The 12,699-nt window shown below is 43.8% G+C and overlaps 1 protein-coding gene across 3 annotated transcripts in view; it reads right to left on the reverse strand.

The window, feature by feature from the left end:
• NFXL1 (nuclear transcription factor, X-box binding like 1) overlaps positions 1–12,699 on the reverse strand; it is a 236,301-nt gene that overhangs the window by 144,283 nt on the left and 79,319 nt on the right. For all 3 annotated transcript variants that reach the window (XM_073583468.1, XM_073583466.1, XM_073583467.1), the window contains exon 12: positions 329–419. In XM_073583468.1, coding sequence (XP_073439569.1) covers positions 329–419 — 91 coding nt within the window. The remainder of the gene's footprint in view (positions 1–328; positions 420–12,699) is intronic.

Raw genomic sequence — 12,699 nt, forward strand, 5'->3', positions numbered from 1 at the left:
AAGTAGATAAAAACACAGACACCAGTGACAGAACACAGCCAATTTATGAGAGGTTCCCACATATTAACAGTCAATGGGATCCAAGTGGTTGAACCTTGCTGATCTAATATGTATCACCTATGCCGTTCATATGATCTGAAAAACCCAACAATGGAACAAGCATTTTAATATTGTATTAGTTGTAATAGTACTTGGACATGTCGTATGTTTTGTTCGTCAGGTGCATATCACAACTAAAGAATGCTTGCAGTTTTGCAAAAATGTTTCCCACATTGGAAAAGAGGTTTTAACGCATAAATAATTTTATACCCAAAAGGATTTAGCTTACCTCTGTGGCAGACGGAAGGGCATTTGTGATTACGACACCCGAGGGTACGTCCACATTGCTGATCGCAGCCGAGGCAGTTTCCGACGCAACACTAGACAAAAATAAATCAAATTACAAGAGAAATCTATGAAGAGCGAGACAAACAACATTTCTTGTGTTACCATACCTTTAATATTCACAATTAAAAACAAAATGTAAATCAGAATTAATCCCCCCCCCCAATACACATGCGTTTTGTGAAAGTAAACATATGGCCAATAGTCTGACCCAAGCAGAACAAGATGTGAAGGAAGTAGGACGATCAGAAGTCATACGTGTCATTAATACATTTCCTTGTCAATGTCGCCTCTTAGGCCTGTTTCACACTTCAGTTATTTGACGCCAATCAAAATGCGCCGTAAGTAAATAGCGCCCCCCCAGTGTCGGATTTTCTCCGGGGTCTCGGCTGCGGGGGGTAGCCGAGACCCCAGAGAACATGAATCAGGGCGGTTTTTGCCGACCCCGCTTTTGCGATTGCCGTTATTAACACTATAACGGCGACCGCAAAGAAAAAAAAAGCCGCGATAAACTATCATAGTGATCAAAATAAAAAAAATAGTAAATCCCCCCCCCCCCCATTTAGGCAAACATAATGAAATAAATAAAATATTTTTTTTTTCATTTTTCCATTAGGGTTAGGGCTAGGGCTAAAGCTAGGGTTAGGGCTAGGATTAGGGTTGGGGTTAGGGTTGGCGCAAGAATTGAGGGATTTCCACTATTTACCAACTTTGGGGGTCTAAAAATTGGGGGCTTAAAATCACTTTTGTGGAAATAAAAAATACTTTTTATTTTCACGGCTCTACGTTATAAACTTCTGTGAAGCACTTGGGGGTTCAAAGTGCTCACCACACATCTAGATAAGCTCCTTGGGGGTCTAGTTTCCAAAATGGGGTCACTTGTGGGGGGTTTCCACTGTTTAGGTACATCAGGGGCTCTACAAATGCAACATGACGCCCGCAGACCATTCCATCAAAGTCTGCATTCCAAAAAGGCACTCCTTCCATTCCCAGCTCTCCCATGCGCCCAAACAATGATTTATCCCCACATATGGGGCATCAGCGTACTCAGGACAAATTGCACAACAACTTTTATGGTCCAATTTCTCCTGTTGCCCTTAAGAAAATAAAAAATAGCGGGCTAAAAAATGATTTTTGAGGGAAAAAAATGATTATTTTCACGGCTCTGCGATAATAAACCTCTGTGAAGCACTTGGGGGTTCAAAGTGCTCACCACATATCTAAATAAGCTCCTTCAGGGGTCTAGTTTCCAAAATGGTGTCACTTGTGGGTTTTTTTTCCACTGTTTAGGCACATCAGGGGCTCTCCAAAAGCGACATGGCGTCCAATATCAATTCCAGCCAATTCTGCATTGAAAAAGTCAAACGGTACTCCTTACCCCCACATACTGGGTATCAGCGTACTCAGGACAAATCGCACAACAACTGTGGGGGTATGATTTCTCCTGTTACCCTTGTAAAAATAAGAATTTGGGGGCGAAAATATCATTTTTGTGGAAAAAAAATGATTTTTTATTTTCACGGCTCTACGTTATAAACTTCTGTGAAGCACTTGAAGTTTCAAAGTGCCCACCACACATCTAGATAAGTTCCTTAAGGGGTCTAGTTTCCAAAACGGAGTCACTTGTTGGGGGTTTCCACTGTTTAGGAACATTAGGGGCTCTCCGAACACAACATGGCATCCGATCTCAATTGCAGCCAATTCTGCGCTGAAAAAGTCAAAAGGCGCTCCCTCCCTTGCGAGCTCTACCATGCGCTGAAAAAGTGGTTTATCCCCACATATGGAGTATTGGCGGATTCAGGAGAAATTGCACAACAAATTTTGTGGTTTATTTTCTCTTTTACCACTTATGAAAATAAAAAAAATTGGCTCTGAAGTAAACTTTTTGCAAAAAAAAGTTAAAAGTTAATTTTTTCCTTCCACATTGCTTTAGTTCCTGTGAAGCACGTAAAAGGTTAATAAACTTCTTGAATGTGGTTTTGAGCACCTTGAGGGGTCTAGTTTTTAGAATGGTGTCACTTTTGGGTATTTTCTGTCATGTACACCCCTCAAAAGGACTTTAAATATGATGTGGTCCCTAAAAAAAAATGGTTTTGTAAATTTTGTTGTAAAAATTAGAAATTGCTTGTCAACTTTTAACCCTTATAACTTCCTAACAAAAAAAAAATTTGTTTCCAAAATTGTGCTGATGTAAAGTAGACATGTGGGAAATGTTATTTATTAAGAAATTTATGTGACACATCTCTCTGATTTAAGGGCATAAAAATTAAAAGTTTTAAAATTGCAAAATTTTTGCCATATTTCATTTTTTTTCATAAATAAACACAAGACATATCAAAGAAATTTTGCCACTAACATGAAGTACAATATGTCACGAAAAAACAATCTCAGAATCAATGGGATCCGTTAAAGCGTTCCAGAGTTATAACCTCATAAAGTGACAGTGGTCAGAATTTTAAAAATTGGCCTGGTCATTTAGCAGTAAAATGGCTCTGTCACTAAGGGGTTAAACTGCGCATGCCCAGAAGATTTTCCTTGTCATGCAGTTTAACCCTAAACGGCGTTCCGGGAGCGGCGTAAAAAGTCTCTCTCTCGACATCTGTTCCTTTAAATTTCATGCACTCAGCGGCTGCAGCGGATCCGTCGAAGAAACGGATCCAGTGCATCTGTTTGTTGCAAAACGAAAACGGATCCGTTTTTTCACACTTTGATGGTTTGCAACTGACGTCAAACAACTGAAGTGTAAAACAGGCCTTATTCACAAGAACTAAATACATTAAGAGATCCACACTCAAAATGCTGTTAAACATCAGTTATGGGGTCAACAACTGTCCTGATTGAATGCAGACGTGACAACATATGCAACTGCTCCTCTACTCATCCCTTTAAGTAGAACCTCACGTCTTAAAGTGACAATCAGGGTGCACAGACTGGCAGAAGGGGGTAATAATATGAGAAAAGTTTCGGTGCCCACCCTCCCTCCTTTGGTACACTGGAGGCTGTACAGGTTGATGGTAAAATGCTGTGAACTTCCTTCCTGATGTCGCCCACCCTTCTCTTAGGCCAAGTTCATATTTACATTAGGTACTTTTATGTTCTGTTTATTAACAAAATCCATACATGGATGGATCCATCACATTGTGGATTCACAAACGGCACCGTATGGACTAACTGTCTACTGGTGTAGGTTGGGTTATCGTGGTGGCAGTCACTTTACTGGAAAAATAGTGCAGTTTACACATCACTTCCTGTAAAAAATGCAGAACTCTGCAATGCCGGCTCCTACCAGATCTCTGGCACAAATAGGAACAAAGGATCAATGACACACAAAGCCAGCAGGTACAGCTTTACATGCTGCACCCCGATTATTGCACCCAGGTCTAACTGAAACCAGAAAATCATTAATGTGATTCCAAGATGTAAGCACAGGATGTGAGAGATTTATAGCTATTGGAAGTAAACAACGGAGGTTCATATCGAATGAAAGCAGGCAGAGATCTTGAAAAACAGCAAAGAATCAATACAGATAGTATATTGGAAAATACTCAGAAATTCTGGAAAAATGTGATATTACAATATGTAAGGCATGTTCAAAAGTCTGATCTGAAACCTCAAACAAAAAATTAAATGACGGTAAATACACTCACCAACAATAAAATTGCAAAACCAAGAAGGAAAAAAATCGTGGAGTTGTGGAAATCACAGGATGGATAGACCTGGTAATGACAGGTTCCACGACCAATTCAATGCAACGCCGAGCTGTTACTCTACCTGGAATGAAGACTAGAGGGGTCCAGCTACCATTACATTATGCACCTCACACTATAATCCCAGTGTGATGATCCCTCATGAAGGTCTCTTCATGGCGTTGCCCACATGGTCTCCAGACCAATTTCCAGCTACTATCGTGTCCAAAAGAAAAGCAGGACTTCTCTCTAAAGAGTATCTACCTTCATTACAGCCTTGCTCTGCGTCGTGATAGCTTTGGAGCGGTGGCATGAGGTTACAGGAACGCCTGTAGCTGGATGCCTGGCTCATAGCCCAATGAAAACTTCTTCAGATTGTCTGTGTAGACTCTGACGCTTTAGGCTTGCTATGGTACATTTCACCTGCAGTACAGAATAGCGCTATCGTGGAAACAGTAGTACAGTCGTGTCTCCAAGGTGTCTCAGAAGCAATTTTTCAACATGAAAACAATAGGCCGCGTGCTACTGTAATCAGACTAGAATGACCAGACGTGCTACCACAGCCTGCAGCATCTCTGGACTTTTCTCCCATTGAGCACAGCTGGGACATAATCGGTCAGCAATTGCAAAAGAAACCGACAGCATCGGATCTTGATGATTTGCCCAAATGCACTCAGGGAGGCAGAACATTCCTCAGGGAACCATTAATAACCTCAGTAATAATATGCAAATCTGTGTCGGTGTATGTATTTCTGTGTGTGGAGTTCATAGGGCATTTGCACACACACGTTAAGTACCGTATTTTGCGGATCATAAGACGCAACGGATTATAAAACGCACCCCAAATTTTGAGGAGAAAAACAGGAAAAAAATATATTTTTTTAAATAAAACGGTGATGCTTCTTATAGTCCATGCGTCGTATTGCTTACCGGGGGGGTGGTGGCTGCGGTGAAGCGGGGTCCCAGGGTCGCCACTGGAGGAGGCAAGAGTGGAGCATTGCTGCAGGCCGCAGGCTGAGGGGGTGTTCGAATGTGCGGTGCGGCGTGCCGCTGCGGGTGTTCGGTGCTGGGGGGCTCTGCCGACATCTTGTGAAAGCCCAGAGCCCCCGCAGTTGCATGGTTTCCTATGCGGTAGACTGGACTTCGGGAAAATGGCTTCCGGCCAGGGGTAACACATGCACAGATGGCGATCTCGGTACTAAGATCTTGGGAGGTGAGATCTCTTCTCCCGTTATCTTGGTGCCGAGATATCCATTTGCACATGCGCCGTCCACCGGCAGCCATTTTCCTGGAGTCCAGTCCACCACATAGGAAACCATACAACTGCGGGGGCTCGGTTTTCACAAGATATCGGCACAGCCCCCGCAGAACCGAATATTCGCAGCACCAAAGACCGGAACAGCACGCCGCACTGCACATCCGAACACCCCCTCATCCCAGCCTGCGGCCGGTAAGGTATATCCGCATTATAAGATGCACCCATATTTCCCCAAAAAATTTTTGGGGAAAAAAGCGCGTCTTATAATCCGAAAAATACGGTATTTTCAGCAGAAATTTCTGCGCCAAAAACGCTGCTAAAATACCCGTTTTTGATGCGGTTTTTAATATGTTTTTTCCCTCCATTCATATGATTGGGTGAAAAACGCTGCAAAAAAACTCACAGAACTCAGATCCTGCAGATTGAAAACCATTTCAAATCTGCAAGGAAAAAATTAAGCAGCGTGTGCATGAGATTTCAGGAAACTCATTCACCTGGCTGGTGCTGTAAACTGTAGCATTTTGGACACAAATTGTGGCGGCAAACACTGACTGTGTGCACATACCTATACACTATACTGAATAAATTGGGATATTTTGAAAATTGTTTCCATTTTTTCATCATTTTCATATCTTCAACATGTCTATCCAATCTGTGGTGTTCACGATTCCACAACTTTTCTTTCTTGGTGTTGCAATTTCAACGTTGAGGAGTGTAAAAGAACAAAAGGTTTCCATAAGAATGATCTTATAGTGATAATGTATGTTTAGTATTTATCTAGTGATCTACTAAGAAAAAAAAAAAAAAAAAAAAAAAAAAAAAAAAAAAAGGTAAAACATTGCATAGACTTTAAAGCAGGGGTGGGGAATCTCTTTTCTGCCGAGGGCCATTTGGATATTTATTCCATCCTTCGGGGGCCGTACAAACTCCGCCCACAAAGTAGATCCTGACTCTGGCTCTGGTTTCAGGACGTAATCTTTCATTGCATGCGTTTCAGTGTTCAGTAGTGAACACTGCGTGTGTGTGCTAACAGAGCAAGAAGAAATTAATGAGCTTGTGGCAATCAAAATACAACTTCCTGCCCAAGAATGCTGTCCCTGAGAATGTGCCCGGGGACCTGATAAAAGGTCATCAAGGGCCATAAATGGCTCGGGGGCCTGAGGTTCCCCACCCCTGCTTAAAGTGAGGACATTATTGATTGGCCATTTCTAGAATATAAACGCAAATAAAAACAAAAGTTGGATTTTGGTGATATTTTTCCACTTTTTATGGTGCCTGTAAATGTCATAATGGAATAAATCCAGGCTTTCTTCTAAGCTATCCTTATAAATCAGTTGCGAGTTCTGATAGTAAAATAAAGCAATTAAGGGAAGATTTGGATGATTATACTTGAGGAATCTCAGTTTTGCTCCAACAAAGAAGAAGCCATGAACTTGAAAAGATTTTCTCATCTCAAATGTCTTTGTTCATCCTGCAATCTTCGAACCGAACCGCACATTTATAGTGATGACACAACACGTGATTCAACCCATCACAACCAAATTTTTGTACCATAGAAATGACCACCAATGGCGACAGAAGTAAATAGGGCAATGGTGAGGGTCCTTCAATGGACAGTGAGCAACACTGAGGTCCTGGCAGTCAGGGTATGTGCACACGCAGATTTTTGGCTCTGCGGATTTTGTAGTAAAGACCGCAGATATATGCGGTTTTGCCCTGCGATTTTACACCTCATAATGGATGAGGTGTGAAACTGCTGCGTTTCTGCACTAAAGAATTGACATGCTGCGAATTGTAAACCGCAGCAAAACCACGCGGAAAAATCCACAGCATGTGCACTGCGTTTTTTTATTTCCATAGGAAATAAAGGTACTGTACAACGCAGCTGCAGAAACGCTGCGGAATCACAGCAGAATCCGCACCGTGTGCACATACCCTCAGAGCTCCACTCTTAATATATCCCATTATGCTTACCACCCATTAACGTATATTTTAATTGTGTGAGACCATCTTTTTTCGTTTTTGTTTTTTTTATATATATATATATAGGCCTCCGATGGGCTGAGGAAGAATACCACCTAGTTCTACTTGCCACTAATTAACCCCTTCATTCCAGAGTGATTTTGGTTAGTGCTTTTGTTTTTCTCTCTGCTCTTTATCCCAGAGCAAGAACTTCCTTTTCTAAAATTTTCCATCGAATTAGGAGTAAGAAGGTTTACATTTTGAGGGACAAGATTACATTTTGAATGACACTTAATTTTACCATATAATGTACTAGAAAACCGGGGAAAAAAAATGAAAAATGCTGAAGAAAAACACAGCGATTCTGTCTTTATTTTGTGGGTTTTGTTCTTATGATGTTCATTGTGCAATAAAAATGTACTTTACTTTAGTCAGTACGATTACGGTGATTCTAGACATATATGGTTAATTTTGCATTTAAAGGGGCTGTCTACTACTAGGACAATCCCTTCTTGATATAAAGGTTTGGCCCCAATAAAATAAAAAACCCCTATACTCCTCTCCCGTGTCAGCGCCGTTGGCACTCTCGTGCGATGTTGTGAAAGAGTGACCCCAGCGCTGGCGTCACTGTCCCCACCTACGTATGGACTGAACATGAAGAGGAAGTCAGATCAGCTGAGCCTTTTTATTTAGTGCTAATTTTTATCAAGGGGGCGTGAATCATAAGATTTTTATGAGGGCGTGTCTTTAGCTGCTCTGCATTATTACCCTGTGAGCATGCCCCTTGGAAAAGACCATAAAAATTAGCCCCAAATAAAAATGCCCATATTTCTGGAACCGTATTGTGGATTCTTAGAAAATAAGAAAACAAAATGCTCAGGGGAGCAATGTGAATAAAAAATGAGCAAAAACTGGGTATTTTTGAAATGGTCCTCTTTAAAAGTGTATGGCACACGTCATGTATCTAGTTACTAGTTACTGTATCTTTCTAGAAAGGGATTGCTTGGTGCTTTTGTAAGCAGGTTGCAGGATGCAGTGACAGACAGGAGGCAGAGCAAGGGTTAACAATTTTAAGAGTTTTAATTAAACAGGGGTTTAACCCCTCGCAGGGAGATGAATGGTTAAACAAAGGAATGAACAATTCAGGTGTAAATTATATGCAGAGTTAATGAAAAAGGTAATGGAAGTTCTTTTGTACACTTATTGTGTCAGAAGTTTTGACGACTGTAGATGCTGCTTGAAAGTCAATAGCGCCAACAGCTGGTGCGGTGTTTGTCCAAAAAGGTCCTGCTGGTAACGGTGGTCTGTCCTCTGGTGGCAGTGGTCGGTGTCCGGTACTTTCCAATGGGCCCCTAGTCCATGAGTGGCTGCGACCAACGCAGACAAGGCCGAAATGCTGTCAGGGTCCTGGTCGACCAGTGTGGCAATGTCCAGCAATGTGGGCAGCAACAAACAGTCCTGCACCCTGCCTGGCTCTTAAGCTTACGTGCGGCGCTTAGCTGAATAGGGTTCCCGTCTCTCTCAGTCACTGTGGCAGCGTCCCGGCGTATGGCCGGCCCAGTTTCGTCTCTGCCCGGCTGCGCACCTCATGGAGCACGCTGCGCACACACCTTGCCCCTCTCACGGCAGGCGGGAAACTGGCCAATGCTGCGCGCGCTTTCACTTTTAACCACACCCCAGCTTCCAGGTCAGAGCACCGGTCCGGTCCTTTTTTCCTTTCCCCGGGAAACAAGGGACGCAGCCTTAACAGTTCCGGACCCGGCTCTGCACAGGTACCCGCAGCCCGGTCTTTCTCCTTACACTCCCCCTCTCCTTTAGCTCGCCATTCCACAGGTGAGACCTCCTTGTGCTCCTTTATGTTCTTCGGGGGTGGGTCAGATGCCTACAATTTTGGAACCATTTCTGCCTGTCTTGCACTACATTTTGCCAAAGAAAATTGTTCTGCGCATACCACAGAGGTGGGACACCAGCGTGGTCACACTGAGTACTTTGAGGCTCCTCTTGAATTTGCTCGTTAGTACTCGGAATTTCAGGTTGAGTGGTAGACCCAGGTAGGGTCGTAGAGAACGGGAGTACGTCCAGGTTCAATGGAGCAACTATATCAGGAGTTTCAGGCCTACGTACCTTCCCTTGGACAGGCGGGCAGCGAAGTATCCATTTCAGAGAACGAGGCAAGTGGTCCTTCCTCACCACCATCAGGAACCATGGGAGTGAGCGTTTCAGGGACACTTGGCACTTTCTCCCCTCCTTTGGGATCTTGTGACAGGCAAGGTCGCGATATACTTTGGTGGACTACTCAGGTAGATGCCCCTTCTGCACCTTCAGGGTAAATCTCATTGTGTCCAATTCGGCGTTTCACCCGATTCGCCTCCACGCGTCTGAGTACCGCAGACATCTCACTGTAGGCAGACGATGCCTTCTCCCTCACTTCTCGGCGTCCGACATCGTGGCTCTGTCTTGCTCTGGGTGCAGCTCCCCTCCGCTCACCATACCATTTCTTCCAGGTACCATGTTCTCTCCAGTGAGCATGACCTTCAGAGGGGTCAGCAAATATTTTCTGTTGGCAGTTTCGTGTAGGGCAACTCCTTGACAGGTGTCCCATTTTCCGACACGTCCAACATTCACTTCTGCGCCTGCCTGGGGAGCGCTTTGGTCGGGATCCCCGTCCTCCACAAGAGGCATACCCCGTCTGTAATCGCCCTTCATCCAAGGATATGAAATCAGATACTGGGGCTGCTGCTGGGGTTGCTCTTACGCATGAACAAGGTAACTGCAGTTCTTTTGTACAATTATTGTGTCAGAAATTTCTCCTACTGTAAATGCTGCTTGAAAGTCAATAGCGCCAACAGCTGGCGAGGTGCTTGTCCAAGAAGGTCCTGCTGGTAACGGTGGTCTTTCTTCTGGCAGCAGTTGTCAGTGTCCGGTACCTTCCACTGGGTCCCTAGTCCATAAGTGGCTGCGGCCAATGCAGACAAGGACGCAATGCTGTCAGTGTCCTGGTCGAACGGTGTGGCAACGTCCGGCAATGTGGGAAACAACAAACAGTCCTGCACCCTGCCCTGGCTCTTAAGCTTAAGGTACCGTCACACCTAGCGACGCTATAACGATCCCGACAGCGATACGACACGACACGGATCGTTGCCGCATCGCTATGTGGTCGCTATTGAGATGTCAGACAGTCCAATCTACCCAACAACGGAGCAACGATCTAGCGTGTCATAGCGACCTTTGTAACGATGTCGGGAACGCTAATCCCCACCTTGTCTTGCTTCTGAGTCGCTAACGAGGTCGTTAGGCTAGGTGTCAAACGTGACGATACAAGCGACTCAGCGGGACATGAGCGACCAAAGAAATGTCCAGACATTTCGGGCACGATCAGCGATACCCAGCAGGGGGGCTGGTCGCTGGTCACTGTCACACACAGCGATCTCGCTAGTAAGATCGCTATAACGTCACAGTTCTAGTGACTCAGCAGCGATCTCATTAGCGATCTCGCTTAGTGTGACAGGGCCTTTACATGCGGCGTTCAGCTAAACAGGGTTCCCGTCTCTTTCCCTGTCACTGCGGCAGCGTCCTGGCGTATGGCCGGCCCAGTTTCGTCTCGGCCTAGCTGCGCACCTCGCGGAGCACGCTGTGCACGCACCTTGCGGAGCACGCACCTTGCCCCTCTCACGGCTGGCAGGAAACTGCCCAATGCTGTAAATAACTCATGAAAGAATAAAGTAATGTTAAAACCAAGCACACCATTGTTTTTCTTGTGAAATTCTCATTCTCATTTTATTTAGGTGTATCCATATAAATGGCCCACCCTGTAATCTCTAGATTTTCTGCATTCTGCAGTTATTTAGGGGATGTGACCTTTGATTCCCATCTAAGAGGACTGGCACACGGGCTCACACACTGATTGAAATGTTTGCCATGAACCTGCGCGGAAGAAGAATTGATTGATGCATTATTTGTTTGCTGAGTGCCGTTGCACAGTATGTATACAGCCATCACAGCACACTTGCACCCGTGCATACACTGATAGATCATCACGTGTCCTATACGCTGTGAATGGAGCAGCAGGGCTGGTGTACTGAAACAGGCAAATCAAGACCCCTATTCTTGTGATCGGTGGGGGTCCAGTCGTGGGTCCCTCCGTGATCAGGTACTTATCACCTATACTGATATTAGTTAATGGGTTGTGATTGTGTGACAACCCCTCTAAATGCTGATTATAAAGGAGAGGTTACAGTGAGTGATAATATTGAATGTCGGACCACATAAATCTTTTCTGAGAAAACTCCTTGAAGTTGTAAATTCCACAGGAGCCGGAAATGGTTTGTACAAGGGAGTGATGCTGATTTATGGGTAGTGACTGTCAAAATGTGATTAATATCCCTCTTTCCAGAATCCTGGAGACTGAAGACTGGAAGAAGCCACAATGTGTGAAACTCAGACATACATCTTGAAAATTGCTCCTTGAGCCTTTGCCTTATTATAAAATGATTTATTCCTAAATGAGGTGTAATGACTGTGGGGAACACCAGTCATGGCTCCCAGTGAGTGGTCCGTGAATGATGGTGCGCGCATGTGTGCAACTACTTTACAATGTGTAACACTAAACCAGGAAGGGATACAATGGGAAATGGGGCAATGTGATTACAAGTCTTGTTTCCCAATCATCCTCTGTAATAAAAGTCTAAGATTTCCTCCTCCTTAAATCCCAGGCGTCTGTAACCCCTCACTGATGATTGCAACATAACCAGACACTTAATAGACTTCGGGAGGAGGAAATATCTGAATGTGAGGAAAGAGCATGATCCAGAATTAAACATATTACATGTGGATAATTGTAAAAAAGGATTGTCAGGTAATAATGGTTGTTCCAGCTCATTATCACACCAGGATTTATGGACTTAGAAAGTACAAGAATGATCATCAGTGAAATTAAATAGGATTCTTCGTTTATACTTTTTTTTTTATCAAATAGGTTTTTATTAGTCAGAATTCAAAATACAGTACAAGCGGTAAATCTTTCATAAACACTAGATTTACAAAAATGAACATTCCGATTCCCCCCCACCACCTCCCTCCCATGTGGACAGCATATATAACATCATTTCTCCATATGATTCCTCTTACACCATAATTTACCATTAGTCATTCTCTTTACCTATATTGTCGATCAAACCATACAAAACAGAAATGTACCTATGTTCGGGTATTAAGGGTCTATCCACAACACCAACGTTGTACTATGTAGCACATTCCCGTCAGTTAACTGTACCGTATTGTAACCAGGGGTTCCACAACTTCTCATAGGTTTTACAATTGCCTCTTAACATATGTCCTCTCCTCCAGCTGAATGATACAAGACACCTGTTCCACAAATTCTCTCCCAGAAGGAGGTTCTTCCATGATGCA

This window comes from Dendrobates tinctorius, unplaced genomic scaffold (assembly GCF_039654945.1).
Source record: "Dendrobates tinctorius isolate UK_male_01 unplaced genomic scaffold, ASM3965494v1 ptg000079l, whole genome shotgun sequence".
Taxonomy (NCBI): domain Eukaryota; kingdom Metazoa; phylum Chordata; class Amphibia; order Anura; family Dendrobatidae; genus Dendrobates; species Dendrobates tinctorius.